At 54.2% G+C, this 17,816-nt stretch overlaps 2 protein-coding genes across 6 annotated transcripts; one reads left to right on the forward strand and one right to left on the reverse strand.

Moving 5' to 3' along the window:
- Positions 1-5,969: 5,969 nt before the first annotated feature.
- Positions 5,970-8,199, reverse strand: BLOC1S3 (biogenesis of lysosomal organelles complex 1 subunit 3). Of its 4 annotated transcripts, none has more exons than XM_030544649.1 (2): positions 8,122-8,199; positions 5,970-7,003 (listed from the first exon to the last, which is right to left on the reverse strand). In XM_030544649.1, the coding sequence occupies exon 2, from the start codon at positions 6,984-6,986 to the stop codon at positions 6,417-6,419; it is 570 nt and encodes a 189-aa protein (XP_030400509.1). In that variant the 5' UTR covers positions 6,987-7,003; positions 8,122-8,199; the 3' UTR covers positions 5,970-6,416. The 4 variants fall into 4 exon arrangements, with proteins under 4 accessions (XP_030400509.1, XP_030400507.1, XP_030400510.1 ...); XM_030544647.1 differs by having other exon boundaries at positions 8,086-8,155; XM_030544650.1 differs by having other exon boundaries at positions 8,093-8,131.
- On the forward strand, positions 8,189-15,703 carry TRAPPC6A (trafficking protein particle complex 6A). 2 transcript variants are annotated; one of them, XM_030544651.1, is made up of 6 exons: positions 8,189-8,271; positions 9,513-9,580; positions 10,332-10,449; positions 11,295-11,378; positions 13,599-13,692; positions 15,539-15,703. In XM_030544651.1, exons 1-6 carry the CDS (start codon positions 8,206-8,208, stop codon positions 15,568-15,570), a joined length of 462 nt encoding a protein of 153 aa, XP_030400511.1. In that variant the 5' UTR covers positions 8,189-8,205; the 3' UTR covers positions 15,571-15,703. The 2 variants fall into 2 exon arrangements, with proteins under 2 accessions (XP_030400511.1, XP_030400512.1); XM_030544652.1 differs by having other exon boundaries at positions 8,190-8,263; positions 9,511-9,580.
- The last annotated feature ends 2,113 nt before the right edge of the window (positions 15,704-17,816 follow it).

Below are 17,816 nucleotides of genomic sequence, written 5' to 3' on the forward strand. Positions count from 1 at the left end.
TCATTCCCTCGCTCTCTGGTCCTTGGAGCCTCCTATAAATTGCAAAAATGGATTTTTTTCAAAGTTGACTTGTAATTGACGTGAGTTGCAGTTGAGTTCTCAGCACTTCTGGAACTCAATTCTGAAATGTCTCAAGATGAGCATCCAGAAAATGAACATACTAATTAGTGGCCACGCATGAAAAAGTTGGGTTTCAGTGACTTCACTCTGTGGCTGACATCATGGTAGAAGCCAGTTCCCCGGTGTGGCATTTGATTGCTTTAGCCATGGGACCATCCTTTCTCCTCCTGCAATCCCCAGCCTCATTCTGTACACAAATTCTACAACAAATGAACCGGGGGTCCCATAGGTCATTCTCATTCTTTCCCCAAGTTTTGTGCAACCTGTGCATTTAATCCAGCAGGGATCTTGGCCTGGATCTGCAAGAGCATTTAAGTGTTGCAATGCCGAGCATCACAGGAACACACTTTGATCCACAAAGCTTGAGTTAGGGCCCCAGACTCCACAGGGAGCAAGAGATGCCTTGGAATGCTGTTGGAGGCTTTCCCTCCCCTCTGGTTCTTGGCACACAGACAGAAAGCAAAGGGCCAGAAGTCTGAAGTGCAGGCAATGCAATGTGTACTGGGGACAGTTTCCAGCAAGCACATCTGTAACTCTGATGCTACAGAATCTTGTTTCCCAGTGTTCCCTTCAGGACCATCCCTAGCCATTAGGGTGCCCTATGCAGCCCCTGCATGAAGGGGCTATACGGAGCCCCAGGCCTCCTCCCCCAGGGTCTGGGAGACAGGAGTTGGGGGGGCACTTTTGGGGGCCCCACAGGCCCAGAGGATTAGTGGGGGCCTGGGAGGAGCTGGCTCTGCTTCCCTGGACCCAGGCCCCAGCTGTGTCGCTTGGGGGAGGGGGCTTGGGGGAAAGGATTCCCCCCCCCCCGCACTCACTGGCAGAGGCGGGAAGTGGAGCAGCCCAGCCCCAGCCCACTCTACTTTGCCAGCTCCCAGCTGTGGAGTTCTGCTTCCCACCGCCGGTGAGTGTGGGGGGCATCCTTTCCCCAACCTCCCCACACGCGCTGATGGCAGGAAGTGGAACAACACGGCTGGGAGCTGGCGGAGTGGAGCAGGCTGGGGCCAGATTGCTCCACTTCCTGCCACTGCCGGTGACGGTGGGGTACCTGGGGGAAGAGGTGGAATAGGAGCAGTCTGGGAGGGAAGGGTAAGAGATGGGGCGGAGGGAGTTGTCCGGGACTCCCCACCCACCTAGGGACATGCCCCTTGCAGTGGGTGCAGCCCAGGGTGGGGCCAGCCAAGGGACAGAGCTGGTGCTGCCGCATATGCAGCATGCAGCTGCCTAGGGCACCATGAAATTTGGGGCAATTTGGTGCCCCAAATTTCACAGTGCCCTACACAGCTGCGTATGCCTAAGGACGGCCTTGGTCCCCTTCTCCCTACTCCTTAGCAAGCATAATTATACCTGAAATGCACGTCCTCAGTCCCGCCGCTGACAATTTATGGTCATGTTCCGTTTTGGGGGTTGTGAGTCTGGGGTCTTTGTCCCACCTCTTTTATATCCCATGGGAGGGGTGAGGAATGAGGTTGTGCTATGGTCAGGGACAGGCATTTCTTTGGCCTTTCAGTGTTTTATACCTTCCTTCCAAGCCCCCTTTGCCCTTCCCCACTGGGTGCTTGACCTTGCCTTGAGATAGGAGTTGAGGCAATCTTAAAGTGTGTGCTTGTATATTATACTCCCACCATGTCCAGTAACATTTAGTTCCCATTATACTAACAAACCCATTTGGCTACGCAGAAGCAACACACACAGAGTCTTTATCCTGCGTTTGCACACGTTAGTATAAGATAGAAGAATATAAAAAATCAACCAGGCAAACAAGACCCAAAATTCTACCTCAGGCAAAGATACAGGCCTGAATCCTACATTGTCACTAACACTTCTAACACTCTCTCCCACCTGACTTGGCTATTTCCAGGCTGCACAGTTCCCTGCCTACACTGGGAATTCCCCAGCAAAGTCAGACTGCTCAAGCACCCTAGTCTGCTTTTCCCCTCAGAGGCTATAAACCATGCAATTGCCACAGTTATGCTACGACGCAGCCCCTTCTAAGCAAGTACATTTCTTCTTAAGGTAAAAGTATTAGAGAGAAAATATGAACACCTGAACTTCACTAAAGGCTCCAGACCGTAAACAGTGTTTCAAGCCCAACCCCCCACACTCCACCTGCGTGGGGTTTTTTCTGTGGTGGTAAGTTCATAACAGCTGTTAGCTCAGAACAAGCAACCCCATGAATTTGAGTCACTCTTTTATCTGGTTTGGGCTGCTGAACTTGTCCTCATGTAATGAGTGATCAGCAGACAACGCGTTTCTCCTCAGGGTGCAGCTTCAGAAGGATGGGACCAGAGGTGGGTAATTTGCATTCCCATTCTCCCACGTATTTCTTAGGAAAGCCACTCACTAGAACAGGGCTGGCCAAGCCAAGCCCGAGGAGGAGCCAGAATTTACTGATGTACATTGCCAAAGAGCCACAGTAATATGTCAGCAGCCCCCTGGCATCAGCTCCCCCCCATTCCCAGTGCCTCCCACACATCGGCAGCCCCACCAATCAGCGCCTCCCCCTCCCTCCCTGCACCTCCCAATCAGCTGTTTTGTGGCATGCAGGTGGTCTGAGGGGGAGTGGAGAGGAGTGAAGGCAGGCTCTGGGGAGGGGTGGAGTGGGGGCAGGGCCTATGGCAGAGCCAGGGGTTGAGCAGTGAGCACCCCCTGGCACATTGGAAAGTTGGCGCCTGTAGCTCCAGCCCCGGAGTCGGTGCCTATACAAGGAGCCGCATATTAACTTCTGAAGAGATGTATGTGGCTCCAGAACTGCAGGTTGGCCACCCCGATCCAGAAGTTTAATCTTGTCTGGCCCATTGTTTTAAATGAGTCCCCTGAAGCTCATAACGCTTCCCCCAGTTTCTGTTAGACCACAATCCCACGCCACAAACATTTGCATTTTTAATACAACCAATTCCTAAAATACTTAAACTTCGTTCAACAAGGTTTGTCCAGCATATTGCAGGTAATTGCTACATCTGTCACAGCCAAGAGCAGACTTTAACACTGCCCACACTTTTGAATGTAAGGCAAGTGATTCTCTTCGGATTTGACTCCTTGGACCAAGCCCTTACAGAGGACCCTCTGGGAGTTGCCACGTTTTTTCTCGAACTTCATGGCCTGAGATCATTATCCTGGACAAGACAACAGCAGCTGTAACATTTTCAAAAATCTGTCTCTCAAGTTCAGCACCCTAACAAAATGAGCGAACCCTTCACAACTGTGTGTGTGTGTCAGTTCCTCGCTTGTGAGCCAGGCACAGTAAATATCTCCCAGGCTCTTGTGAAGAGAAATAATTTAAAGAAGCACTCAGCTACTATAAAGATGGGTACCAGAGAAGAGCCCAGGAGGAAATGAGCAATTCGGTGTTTGTTTGGCTAATGAGCAGTAAATACAGGAGACCACTCACTGAATCATATGCCTGTATAAAATATTGAACAATTACCCATTCAGCTAGCACCACCCAGCCAGTCCCCTGATGGAGGGAGACATACTGTGGAAAAATACTATGTGAGTATATAGTTAAAGATGGGAATCAAAATACACAAGTACAAGGAGACAGAGACAACCTTAATTCTGGTATTTCCCCTGACTTTGTCAACTGACCATTCTTTTAATGTAGTTTTTGTATGTAATCAGAGACACAAAAGAGAAATTTGACCTCAGTACTTACCACCTGCTTAACCCTGGGGAGACAATAACTGCAATAACTAGAGGGTCACACCTTGTTACTTATGCAGGCTGAGGTGAGGGCCCTTTGTCCGTCTCCCCAGTGCAAAAGTGCCAACTGAAGTGGGGGGTGCAGCTGGCTGGAGTTGGGGAATAGGGTCTGTTGGGTGGGGTGCTGGCCAGACTACAGGGGCAAGAGGCTTCTGGCAGCATGAGTTCTACTAAAACCAGACCCACAGCGTACTCATTGGGTGCTGCAAGCAGAGGAAGCCCTATGGTTCCCCTAAATCTAACCTCACCTCACCTGGATGTCACCGCCTCATGCTTGTACTGAGTGATGCCCCCCTGCCACAAGCCTGGGGGAGGTAACTGCCTCGCCCATGTGTCTAGAGCCTACAGAATCATACCATTTAGATTGGCAGAAATCAGACTTTTCCAGTTTTCTGATTTTCATCAAAATCAACAGGATTCTGCCATTGATACTTAGAACAGTTTCTGAAATTCCAGAGTGAACTGGAGGCGGTCTTCAAAAGTGATCATGCTACAGCCAAGCTGAGTGCAAGGGCTCCCTTTGCTTGGCCAATTAGCTCTTATGTATGCAGAAAAAAGGGAATCTTAAGAAGGGATCTGAAGGACAAGCTGAGGTGGGGTGGGGGTTGTTTGGTTTGGGTAGGAGAGCTGTTTTTAAACAGACTAATTAAGGGAGAGTGTGGGAACAAAATCAGTAAGTTACAAAAGCAGAGGAACAGGCAAGGACTAGGGTGTGTGTGTGTGTGTGAGACAGAGAGAGAGAGAGAGAGAGAGAGAGAGAGAGAGAGAGAGCGCGACGGGGGTGGGGTTAAAGGTGAGCACAGGAAGCTTGAATCTCATGCAGAAAAGCGGGGAGAGCCAGGAGAGGGATTCAAGCAGGTTTGAGATGGTTAGAGTTATAGGCCAGGATGACTAAGGCACCTACACATTATACTACACTAATACAAGGAAATAATAATCTTAGCAGCAGAGTTTTGAATTGAGGTTTGTGGTCTGGAGGCAGACATCAGTGGATGCAGTTCTCTGACCTGCATGACACAGGCCAGACTAGATGATCATAATGGTCACATGTTGCCTTATCAGGGTTGGAAGGGACCTCAGGAGGTCCTCTAGTCCAACCCCCTGCTCAAAGCAGGACCAATCCCCCAACCAAATCAGAATGAATGGCCGGGAGAACAATGTGGGTTTCAGGGAAGCCAGGGAGGAGGTTATAGGAGCCACACGGGAGATGGTGAGGGCCCAGAGGAGAGAGTGAGCAGGATGGATGGAGATAAAAGGCAAGCTGTTACAGAGGAAGCTCCAGCATGATTTAGGCACTACCTGGGTGTGTGAGGTGTGGGAAAAGTTACAGATGACACTCAAGTCGCAGGCCTGATGGTGGTGTACTGTACAGTGACAGAGAAAGGGAAAGAGGAGACTTTGGTTGTTAGGGTCCAAATCCTCAAAGGTATTTAGGGTCCTAATTTCCATTGCAATCAATGAACGTTAAGGAACCTGACTATCACTGAGGATCTGGGCCTAGGATAGCAGCGAGACATCCAGGAGGAAGATACATAGGACTGGAAGGGACCTCCTGAGTCATCATGTCCAGTCTTCTGCTACTGCAGGCTACCACATCACATAATCAAGTGAAGCTTCTCTGTCAGGAAATCGAACCCTGTCTCCCGCATAACAGGCAGGGATACTCACCACTATGCTAAAGGAAGGCACGACCAAGGAGGATACACAGAGAGATGGAGAGGTAAGACTGGACAAATAGGGTTGAGTCATTGGTGTAAATATGGTAATTGAAGCCAGGTGAGTGGAGGAGATGACCAAGAAAGGGTGTAGAGGGAGAAGACGAGAAGGCCAAGGACACCGCCCGGTGTAACCCCTCCTAGAAGTAGGCAGCAGTGAAGAAAATGGCAGAACTAGAGCTGACAGGGTATTTATCAGCACCACTGAGCCTGTATTAGCTTCACAAATGATAGAACACCATTTATCATTTGCTGAGAAACCTTTCACTGAGAAATCACTGCTTTAAATTCCATCCTGGGGAGAGAGGACTGGAAATGACCATCTGACAACTGCTCCATGTTAGGGGACATACCCACATGACAGTTAGTCCCCTTAATAGTTTCGCTGACCAGATGCGGCATGGAGACGCTTCAGAAAAAAGAACCCACACATTCCATGCTTAGAGCTGTTTACTTACATCAGCTATGGGACAGGCTCTGTCCTTGGCCTTCAGACACGTGCTGGCCATACTACTCTGAAAGTGTTACCCTAAAGCACAGACCTTACAGCGCATCCACTGCACTTATTTCTTGGAATTAGCTCCAGCCACATGATAATGTTAACAGCAGTTCTATTAAGCAGCAGTTGCATGAAACCTTTGTGCATGCTGGGAGTGGTGTTCCCTGAGATCTTGGTCATTAATTCGCTTGGGAATAGCTGGGCATTATTTTCATTATCAAAACTACAAAGACCCTTCAGGGCTAAAGCAGCTCCATTTGATATTCCACATCCCCTCCTTGTGACAAGCCAGTACCCATCAGTAATCAACCAACCCAGCACTCCAAACTGCCAGCGGAGCAGGGTAGCTCAGGTCCCCTAGTTCCAAGAGTAGGGGTAGGTTATGCAGAAGGCAGCTCCATCTGGATATCAGGCAGCAGGTTGCAGCTGGTGACGATGTCCATCTTGTCAGCCACAGCTTGCAAGTCATCCAGAATGAGGCGGATATTGTGCGAGGCATTGATGATGCCGCTCTGCGAGTTGCTGAGCTGTGCAGTGATGGTGCCGAGTTCCTTGGTGGCCATTTGATACACCTGTTTGATGGTGCTGCTGACATCATAGCACAAGCGGGCATTGCTCTCAATCAGCTTCTGCTGCAGCAAGGTGCTGTAGCGCCCCTGGTGCTGGATACGAAGGGCGGGTTTCTCTTCTACTCCCACGGGAGACCTTGGCTCCTCTTTCCTGATAACAATCAGGGGAGGCAGGTCCAGGTCGACTAGCTTAGACTTGACTTTGTGCTCACTTGGGCTCCCTTCCTCTTCATCATCTGTTTCAGACGCTTCCCCGAGGACTTTCACACCAGAGAGGCTGGGAAAGGAGGCCTGGGGAACAGATGACAGATAAACTTCTTCATCGGAATCGGTCTCCGAAGCTTCTCCTTCAACCACTGCTTTGTACTGGGGCGCTGCCATCCTTGGGCTTCAGCCACCTAAAGAAACAAAAGCAGTTCAGTCACGGCAGCAGAAGGGACACTGAGACAATGGAGAAGAGCTTGGGACAGCTCGGATGGTCGATGGGTCCCAGGAGCCCAGAAGAAGCTGGCAAGTGGTTGTGACGTTCCAGGGGGGAGCAGCTAGGTGGGCTGTTAGCTGAAGTGCTACGTGCTAGCAACAGCCAGCCCAACAGCCGCTGGATGGCAGGTACCCAGCCAGAAGAGAGGTGGTGAATGACCCCAAGTGGAGGACAACACAGTAACAGGATACGGAGACCACCAGCCCATGGCATGACGGACATCAGCACAGGATAGACTACAGCCATGGGCAAAGTCCCAGAAGCCTGTCATTCATCTCTCAGGGAGACCCCACACACTCTTCCCACAGACATCCCTTCCACCTCCCCCCCAGCTCCTCTCCCAGAAAGCACACTGCTCCCCCTACAGTCCCCTACCCTAACCCTCTCAACCCAGCCCCCTACTCATCCACCTGTAGAGCACCCTTGCTTCCCCAGTGCCCCCACACTTCCCTCCGCATCCATAACATTCCCAGAGCATCCCCTCATCCCCCCGCTCCCGCACGAGCATCTCCGTTCCCTCAGAACGCCCCCACTCCCCTCTCCCAGAGTCCTCCCTCATCCCGCCCATCCCCCTAGAGCACCTCGACTCCCTTCCCCTCACTCGCTCCCCATTCTCCTCTCCCCCAGTCCTCCCTCATCCCACCCATCCCCCTAGAGCACCCCAACTCCCTTCCCCCAGAACGCCCCCGCTCCCCTCTCCCAGAGTCCTCCCTCATCCCACCCATCCCCCTAGAGCACCTCGACTCCCTTCCCCTCACTCGCTCCCCATTCTCCCCTCCCCCAGTCCTCCCTCATCCCGCCCATCCCCCTAGAGCACCTCGACTCCCTTCCCCCCACTCGCCCCCCATTCTCCCCTCCCCCAGTCCTCCCTCATCCAGCCCATCCCCCTAAAGCGCCCCCCACTCCTCCCCGAGGCCCCCACCCATCCCCCCCGAGCCCCTCAAACAGCCCCCACGCTCCGAGCCACCAGCCCCGCCCCCACCCGCTTCTCTTCGCTACCCGCTACCGCGGAGGCGGAACAGGAACGGCACGGACCGAGTCCAGGTCACATGATCCCGTAGCAGGCAGGTCACATGATCAGTCACATGGTGTCCAGTCCCGGAAGTCGCTACTGCGGCTATGGCTGACTCGCCGCTGTTCCAGGCGCTGCACATGGAGATGGCGCATGCGCTGTGTGGGGAGGGGGTGAGAGGGAGCGCTGGCAGGGTACAATGCTCCGTGTCGGGGGGCGAGCCGCTGGGCTGCGGCGGGGCGCGCGGCGAGGGGCGGGGCTCTGTGCTGGGGGCGGGGCTCTGTGCCAGAGGGTGGGTGAGGGGTGGGGCGGGGCTCTGCTGGGGGCGGGGCTCTGTGCCAGAGGTTGGGTGAGGGGTGGGGCGGGGCTCTGCTGGGGGCGGGGCTCTGTGCCAGAGGTGGGGCGGGGCTCTGTGCCAGAGGTTGGGTGAGGGGTGGGGCGGGGCTCTGCTGGGGGCGGGGCTCTGTGCCAGAGGTTGGGTGCGGGGTGGGGCAGGGCTCTGCTGGGGGCGGGTGTCTGTGCCAGCATTCAGTGCAGTACAGGGTGGGGCTCTGTGCTGGGGGAGGGGTTCTGGGCCAGGGGCTGGGTGCAGTTCTCTGGCCTGTGCTATGTGAGAGGTTACACTACATTAGGGTGACCAAATCACCACACTAAAATATGGGGACACATTGGGGTGCCATCTGCTCCGCCCACAGTCCACCCCTGCTCCTCCCAGGCTGTGCCCCAGGTCCCACCCCCTCCCCACTTGACCTTCCTACCGCACCCTTCCTCATCCCCTGGCCTCCTGCTGGCTTGCTGCGTCCCTCCTCAGTCCCCCACCCACCGCTTGCCTCTTCACCCCCCCACCCGCCATTCACCCCTACGGTGCCATCTTCCCCTCTGCTGGGTGGGTGCTTGTCCACCCTCCGCCTCTTCCTGCCCTTGCACCCTCACACCACCACCCCGATTCCACCCCCTTCCCCCAAGTCCCCGCCCCTGCCCTGCCTGTTCTCCTCGTCGTCCCCTGAGCACCCGGCATACCCACTCGTCCTCCCCCCCTCCCTCCTGGAAAGTGCTAAGCACCGCCAAACAGCTGTTAGGCAGCAGGAAGCGCTGGGGGGGGGGGAGGAGCAGGGATGTGGGGCATTTGGGGGTGGGGGGGGAGAAGGAGGCAAGGAAGGGAGAGCTAGACTGCAATTTTCCCCATGGGTGATCCAGCCCTGGAGCACCCACGGGGTCAGTGCCTACCTCCCGCTTGCCTCCTTACCTGAATATTGGGACAAATGGTGTCCCGATCGTATGTTGATCAGGACGTGGGACAAAGGGTTAAATATCAGAACAGTTCTGATTTTATTGGGACATCTGGTCACCCTACACTACATGTCTTACGTGCACTGACCCCATTCTGAGCCTTTTCATCTGTGGTGTTTGACAGGAACAGGAGAAAGGTCTTGGTGCCCTGGAGGGAGTGGGTTTCCGAGTGGGCCAAGGACTCTCGGAGAGGTGAGTGCAGAGTACCAGAGCACAGGCGGGGCTGGGTGGGAGATTCATGGAGTGAAGGTGGAGGACGAAGCTTAACATGGTGGACAGATCAGCAGGAGCGACTCCCAGTACAAAGCGGTCCCTGTGAACTGGGAGTGAATCAGAGTCTGAAATGGAGCCCGAGGAGCACCAGGGAGGGAAGGCCCCAGGAGGGGCTGGGACATGGCAGAGGTCCTGAAGCTGGATTCACTTCTAATTTTGGCACCGTTTGCTCTGGGCTCTCCTTGCTTGGGCTGTCTGCCCTCCTGCAGAGTGAGCTGGTGAGTCTGTTGGCTTTAAGAGCCTGAAGCTCATTGACTCAAATAGACACAGAAAGTGAATGATGTTTAGGCTCCTAAGTGACTTAATCGTTTTTGAAAATGTTTAGCCCTTCTGTTTCCGTGCTGTTGACCCGTTAAGTGAAAAGCACTTCCAAACGCCGGAGAGGCTTCAATCCCCCTTGCATGTGCTGAAGGAGCTCCCAGCTCCCTTCCCAGGCAGGGATCGAAGCCCAGTAAATCCAGCTTCCCTTCTGATACATCTAGTGCTTAATCTCTTTTGACAAGATACAAGGAAAACAGGAAATGAGCCCCGGGTGTCTGCGAGTTATCCCGCCAGCATTGCTTTGACCAGTGACTCAGCTCCGGGTTTTCTCTAGTCCCGCTGCCTGATACTGTAGGATCCATTCAAAGAGACAATTACCAAACACTGTGATTTCCCCCTTCTGCTGAAGGTTGACAAAGGAGATGCCGTCATTCAAGGATGAGCTGGATGTCCTGAAATTCCTCTGCAAGGATCTGTGGATAACCGTCTTCAAGAAGCAGGTGGATAATCTGCGCACCAACCATCAGGTAAGAGCTGAGAGGCTTTCTCGTGCTCCCAGGAAGACTGGATGCTCTCCCACAGTTTTGTCTTGACCTTTGCAGGCTGTTCTCTAGCTATCTCAGTGTCCCTGCTGCACGATGCAGACGGGTGAGAAGAGAAGCCTTAATTCTCCCCAAAGTACTTCTTGCTCCATAGTTTGTTCCAAGAGAAGGGAGGAGAAGGACTAGGCTGCTGCCTCAGGTAGTATCAAGAGGCCTGAGCAAACATTTGAGTCTGACATTGTGGCTGAGGGGTGTGTGGCACAACCGCAGCCTTATTTCCAGAACAGAGCCTCTCAGCTGAGGACCCTCCACTAAGAATGCCCAGCCCCGGCGTTCCACCCTATTGTCCCCGTTGTCCTGGGGAGAGAGGTGGTCACTGAGGTTGGCAGGTCCTAGCCCATTAGAGCTCAGAGATTCGTACAAAGACCATGAAGTGTATCCAGAACTGGACCAGTGTGTTCTGGGAGTCCTGTGCCTGTCCCTGCTCTGGAACTGACCTGACTTAGATTCCGAGGTGCCTCAGAGACAGCGAGTGCACTGACCAAAGGGCAGCTGGAGTACTCCCCCCGCAAAGCAGCAGTGGGAGGAAGTGCCCTTCCTGCTGTGCTAGGATTGGGGGCTTGGCATTGCGTGAGCCTGTGGCAGTCAGTGATGGATTTCTAGGCAATTGCTGATGGTCTCATGTGCTGTGCAGGGGGCACCTGGGTACATGCTGCTCACACAGTCAGACTCTTGGTTTAATTTCTAATGGGTCTAGTATTTGCGGCTCTGAGACCCAGCCATCTTGACTTATTTTGACTCCCAAACCCAAAGATCTCTCATTCCCACAGGGAACCTACATGCTGCAGGACAATCAATTCCTCCTCCTAAGCCAGCTGTCCAATGGGAAGCAGTACCTGGAGGAGGCACCCAAGGTAAGCCCAGCGTGGGGACATCCTCCAGTAGAAACATCTCCTCCTTGTTTGTCGGCACCACAGGAAAGGCTGCACTGTGACCTCTGTTATCATGGCTAAAACCCTCCTCGGTGTTCAGATCCCCGATATAAAACCCAACAGATTAAATCCTCCAAAGCAGTCATGGACATGCTGTCTAGCAAGCCAAGCTGGAAGCTGAATCTGAACCAGGTAGGCCTTGTGGCTGCTTTTCCTGTGTGACTGACTGCCCCCCTCAAGCTCAGATAGCCCATATTAGGTTGTAAGATCTTTGGGGCAGGGACCAGGCCTTTCTACTTCATCTGGGGGGCCTCAGCATACCTTGGATGTTTTAAAATAATGAACACAGCTGCATGGACTGTAACTGGCCTGCTTTCAGGTGCTCTGGGTTCCAGGTCCTCTGGTGAAGTCCATCACTGTTGTGCTTTGAACTTGGAGCTGGTGTAACTCTTGAAAGCCCATATTAGAACTAACGGGATGCTTGGATGCGTTAATGGCATGGTGAATGAACTGCCCCTTGGGGCAGGCTAGCCCCCATCCACTCCTCTTCTGCCTGAGGCCCTGCTCTATCTCTGCCAGAGCCTACCCCGCCATGGCCACTGGCTCCACAGGCTGCCTGAGCACCCCCAACCCCAGAATAATGAATGGGCGTCCCAGAGCACCAGGCGGGCGGCCTCAGCGGCCCCCAGCCCCGGAAGTGCTGGGCGGGCAGCCCCCAGCGCCAGACGGGCGACCTCCAGCCTGAGAGAGCCAGGCAGGCAGCCCCAGCGGCCCCCAGCCCCAGAGTGCCAGGCAGGCAGCCCCCAGCACCGGACGGGCGACCTCCAGCCCAAGAGAGCCAGGCGGGCGGTCCCAGCGGCCCCCAGCCCCAGAGTGCCAGGCAGGCAGCCCCCAGCCCCAATGCGCTGGGCAGTGCAAGCACTGGCCCCAGTCACTCCGAGTCCCAGCCACAGGCTGGCCCGCCCCCGCCCGAGCCACAAGGGAAGAGCGGGAACTGGAAACAGGCAGGAAGAGGTCTGGGGGCGAAGCATGGGCAGGGTCACGCTGGGCTGTTTAGGGAGGCTCAGCCTCCTCTGGCCTATGATACCCGCCGCCCATGGTTAACGGGAGTAGTGAGTAGGAGCAGGAGGGTGATTTTTCCCTTTGCAGAACATTGATGAGACCAGTACTGAGATACTGCCTCCAATTCTGGGGTCCACTTTTTAAAAAGGATGTTGGAAAAATTGGAGCGGGTGCAGGGAAGAGCTACGGGAATGATTGGGAAGAAACTAAAGAGTTCAGTCTCTTTCATTAATCCAAAAGACAGTTACGGTTACATGTGGAAGAGATTTCTGGTTTTTATATCTAGCCCAGTGAGTTAGAACAAGTTCCAGTTACTGGAAGCTGAAATTAGATAAACTCAGAGTAGGAATAAGGCACACATTTTTAACAGTCAGAGTAACTAACCGCTGGGAGAATTCACCTAAGGGTGATGCGGATTCTCTACCACTTGGAGTCTTGAAATTAAAATGGGACATTTTACAAAGATCTTCTCAGCCATAAGTTACGGGCTTGATGCAGGAATCAGCGGGAGAGGTTATCTGGCCTGTATTATGTAAGAGATCCGAGCAGATGATCTTAACTGTTATTTGTGGCCTTATAATATATGGGTGAAATCCTGGGCCCACTGAAGTCAATGGTAGGAACCCCCCACTGAGATGGGCAAGCCAGGATTTCACCAGAGGAGTCCATGACTGTCAGGATAATTCCCTAATTCCTGAGGACCCTCCCAACCCTGATATTCTATGATTCCATTGGTTACCCAATGGAGCAGTCTTCTCTCTTGGTGTTCACACTTCAATGGCTGGAAGAGAGCCTCATCCTCTCTGATTGAACTAACCTCGTTATCTCCAGCCTGATTCTTGCTTACATATATATACCTGCCTCTGGAAATTTCCACTACATGCATCCAACGAAGTGGGTATTCACCCACGAGAGCTCATGCTCCAATACGTCTGTTAGTCTATAAGGTGCCACAGGACTCTTTGCTGCTTTTACAGATCCAGACTAACACGGCTACCCCTCTGGTACTTGACAAATAGAGAGAGTCACTCCCAGGCTAGCTAGTGACTCCTAGCTCGATCCTTCTCTGTCTAGGGTAAGTATTGCTGCTCCAGAAGGCCCCCCGGGGGAGAACTGACTGGCTTTCTGCCTTCCCTGTAGTTTCTCGCCTTTACATGTGGCCTTGTGAAAGGAGCTCTCTCCAACCTGGGCTTTGACAGCACTGTGACTGCCGAGGTGACGGTGATGCCGTCCAGTAAGTAGTAAGCCTCTGCGTGGGGAGAGGGAGCTAAGATCCAGTAGGATGCAAGCCAGGGCACCTTAGTCTGTACTGGATATACCCCTCCCCATCCCTGCTCTAGGGAAGAAGGGAGTGGCCCCAGCGAGCACCCTACTCCCTACTTCCCTGCCTGTCAGAGCCCTGGGGAGCCATGGGTCCCAGTGTGATGTGCTGGGCATTGCCCAGATGTTCCAGCCAGCTAATGTCTGTTCTGTGGCCCTGAGTGGAACAAGGAAGACAGACGGTCTGAGTCCAGTTCTTGGCAACGGGGTAGCTCTTGTCACAAAGCTATCGTCACCAGTGGCCCCAGCTGGCTCCCCTGGCTGGTGACCTCTGGAGCGGGGCCCAGGATGGAGCAGGCCAGGCAGGCTGGAATCCTTTCTTGGAGAGGCCCTAGAGGCTGAGGCATGTGGAGGAGGGTGCCCTGCTGCCACCTGTGTAGTACAGAAGGGTGTGCCAGAGGGGCCAGCCTTCTCCCTGCCCAATATTCGCTTCTGAAAGGGACTCCTCCTAGCTAGCACTCAGTGAGGAGGTGTCTGGGGATGTGTCCAGGGAAAGAGAGGCCCAGGGAGTCGGATTTGGGCTCTTGGTTCAGTATTTGGTGGGGTCGCATGGATGAAGCCAGGACAGTGATTTCCCAGGCAGAGGTGTCTCAGCCATGAGATCTCTCTAAACCAGCCCCTTTTCATGGCCATTGCCATGGTCATAGGTGCCGACTTCTGCTCCCGCCGGTAGGAGCTTGACCCTCATCTACCCCCTGCCCCGCTCTGACTCCACCGCTTCCATGAGGCCCTGTCCTGCCCCCAGTCCAACCTCTTCCCCAAAGTCCCTGCCCCAACTCCGCCCCCCTCTTCCCCAAATCCCCACCCCAGCCCCTCCTCCTCCCCACCACCTTCCCGCTCCACCCCCCGCCCCAGAGCGGCCAAACAGCTGTTTGGCGGTGGCCAGGCGGGAAGCAAAGGGAGGTAGACGGAGGAGCGAGGACGCAGCAGGCTCAGAGGAAGAGGAGGTGGGGCGTGGGCAGGGCCGGTGCAAGGAAGTTTCGCGCCCTAGGCGAAACTTCCACCTTGCACCCCCCACCCAGCTAATCTCGCCCCCCCCACGGCAGCTAACTCAGCCCCCGACCCGGGGAGCTCCCCCCTGCAGCAGCACACCCCCACTGCGACAGCTAACTCCTCTTCTCCCCGTCCCCCCACAGCAACTAACCCCGCCCAGGGAGACTTCCTCCCCCTCCCCCCCCCGCCACGGCAGCTAACCCTGCCTGGGGAGACTTCCCCCCTCTACTCCCCCTGCCACGGCAGCTAACTCTGCCTGGGTAGCCTGCCCCAGCTCACCTGGCTCCGCCTCCTCCACTGATCACGCCGGCGCTGCTCTGTTCTCCTCCCCGCCCAGGCTTGCTGCGCTGATTGGAGGAGACTTAGAGCTGGGCTGTGTGCTCAGCGGAGGAGGCAGAGTGGAGGGAAGCTGGGGCAGGGAGCTGTTCCCCTGTGCGCCCCCGTTACTGCAAGCAGCCCTCCCCGCGCCCCCCCACCCAGTTTACCTCCACTCCATCTCCTCGCCTGAGGGGACCTTTAGGCGCCCCCAACCACTAGGTGCCCGAGGCGGTCGCCTAGTTTGCCTAAATGGTTGCACCAGTCCTGGGCATAGTGGAGCTTGGCTGCCAGTGGGTGTAGAGCACCCACCAAATTTCCCCCCTGGGTGCACAAATTTCAGAGCACCCACGGAGTTAGCGCCTATGGCCATGGCAGCATTTCACTTTTTGTGTGTCCTCTCCTTCGCGAAGGGCCTGCATTGCACAGTCAGTGCTTTCTCTTTCTGCCAGGTAAATTTCAAGTGGTGATTCAGAAATCCTGACCTGGTGCTGGCGGCTGGGAATGGGTGGAAGAGAGACAGTGGAGCAAGCTGCAGCCCTGTTTCAGTGGAGCTGGTTTCTGCTTTCTGGGTACCAGGATGTCATAGGTTTGCAATAAAGTGTTTTTGATTTCCATTCGTCTCTGCTGATCTCCGGAGTAACCAGCCAGCTTCTGTCAGATGTGGGGCTGGCCTGGCAGCCTAATGCTGGTGTTCTGCTGCTACCACATGGAAGTGAATGAGCTCGAGCTGCAGGGTTGTGAAGAATATCCCTCCCTGTCCGAGGTTCAGTAGCAGAAAAGTGGTGCCTGTGACCTGAGGCTTTGGGAGTGATTCTCTGGGTGAACAGGGATTCATAGATTCATAGACTCTGGTACTGGAAGGGGCCTCGAGAGGTCATCGAGTCCAGTCCCCTGCCCTCATGGCAGGACCAAATACTGTCTAGACCATCCCTGATAGACATTTATCTAACCTACTCTTAAATATCTCCAGAGATGGAGATTCCACAACCTCCCTAGACAATTTATTCCAGGGTTTAACTACCCTGACAGTTAGGAACTTTTTCCTAATGTCCAACCTAAACCTCCCTTGCTGCAATTTAAGCCCATTGCTTCTTGTTCTATCCTTAGAGGCTAAGGTGAAAAAGTTTTCTCCCTCTTCCTGATGACACCCTTTTAGATACCTGAAAACTGCTATCATGTCCCCTGTCAGTCTTCATTTTTCCAAACTAAACAAACCCAATTCTTTCAAACTTCCTTCATAGGTCATGTTCTCAAGACCTTTAATCATTTTTGTTTCTCTTCTCTGGACCCTCTCCAATTTCTCCACATCTTTCTTGAAATGCAGTGCCCAGAACTGGACACAATATTCCAGCTGAGGCCTAACCAGCGCAGAGTAGAGCGGAAGAATGACTTCTCGTGTCTTGCTCACAACACACCTGTTGAAGGAGAGATGGGAGGTGGAACCATTTGTTCCCTTGTGATAGTGGAAGTGGCTCTACGATCAGGGGTTTGGCTCTTCCAGCCTATGAGTTCTTGCTGGCCTTTGATTCTTGCTGCTTGCAGCCTGTGGGAGGGAGAGGGACACAGAAAAATAGTGGGTGCTCAGCACCCACCAGAGCTGTTTGGTGGCGCCACAGATCAGCTGTTTGGGAGGAGCTTGGAGGAGGACGGAGAGCAGCAGGCAGGCAGGGGCCTTGGGGAAGAGGTCAGAGTGGAGACAGGAAGAGGCAGAGTGAGGGCGGGGCCTCGGGGAAGGGGGCAGAGCAGGGGTGGGAAGAGGCAGAGCTGGGGGAAGAAGAGTCAGAACAAGGGCGGGGCCTCAGAGTGGGGACAGGACCTCAGGGCGGACTGGGGGTGAAGTGCTCCCGAGGGAAAATAAGTCAGTGCCTCTGCTCCAGGCCCAGCAGTCAGGGCTCCAATTCACATGGAGTATGGCCTGCAGGAACTGCAGCACCACTGTAGCGAGAGTGAAAGGCAGCCCTAAGTACCCTTGTCAGATGCCAGTGGCGGCCCTCGGCTCTTCCACTGCTCCTTGTAGGGGAAATACCTTACGTGTGTTCTCACCGGAGCTCTCTGCTGAGACAGCTTGTCAGCATCTGCAGGCCCTGAGCGGTGGAGGTCCGTGTGTGGGCACAGTGGGCACCAGCAGGCATGGGCAGCTCTGCCAGGTGCCAAGCATGGCTACAGCCCCAGGTAATTCCCTGTCCTAGGTGCTGCCTCTTGCCTGATTCCTCCACTGACACACCCTAGCCTCGGTGATGCCACACTTCCAGTGAGGTACGGAGTGTGAACCGCAATGAATCCACAGAGACACAAGAAGCAGCGGAGCAGAAGAGAGAGATTGTCAGGAGCCCATGCAGGACAGCCACACAAAGGGCTTGTTGATAAAACGTGCTGTTCAGAGCTGGTCAGAGCACAGCATTGCTCTGTGCCCCCTTTGCTGTCTCTGAGCTCCATGCTTACTCCCCCAGGCTCCTTCTCTTGCTTTCTCCACCCATCAGAGTCCAGGCCGTGGGATCTGATGAAAGCCCCAGCTTGGCACACGTTCCTAAGAGCCATTTGCATCCAAAAATGGTGATCTGAGAGTTTGAGCTTTCTCTATATCATGGATGTATTGCAATATTAGTCTAAAATGAATCACTAATAGCAATTTAAGTCCCTCACAGGACTGGGCCACTAGGACATTTTTTTGCATCTTTAGCATGGCCCAGTGGCATCTGTCAGAGCTTCCCAAATAATGGCAGGAAA

Source organism: Gopherus evgoodei, unplaced genomic scaffold (assembly GCF_007399415.2).
Source record: "Gopherus evgoodei ecotype Sinaloan lineage unplaced genomic scaffold, rGopEvg1_v1.p scaffold_34_arrow_ctg1, whole genome shotgun sequence".
In the NCBI taxonomy this organism is placed as follows: Eukaryota; Metazoa; Chordata; order Testudines; family Testudinidae; genus Gopherus; species Gopherus evgoodei.

Bases quoted from the DNA above. Each gene is read 5' to 3' on its own strand.
- BLOC1S3 (XM_030544649.1), bottom strand. From the start codon at position 6,986: ATGGCAGCGCCCCAGTACAAAGCAGTGGTTGAAGGAGAAGCTTCGGAG.
- TRAPPC6A (XM_030544651.1), top strand. From the start codon at position 8,206: ATGGCTGACTCGCCGCTGTTCCAGGCGCTGCACATGGAGATGGCGCAT. The intron at 9,581-10,331 runs GTGAGTGCAGAG...CTTCTGCTGAAG, and splicing joins GGCCAAGGACTCTCGGAGAG to GTTGACAAAGGAGATGCCGT. The intron at 11,379-13,598 runs GTAAGCCCAGCG...CCTTCCCTGTAG, and splicing joins ACCTGGAGGAGGCACCCAAG to TTTCTCGCCTTTACATGTGG.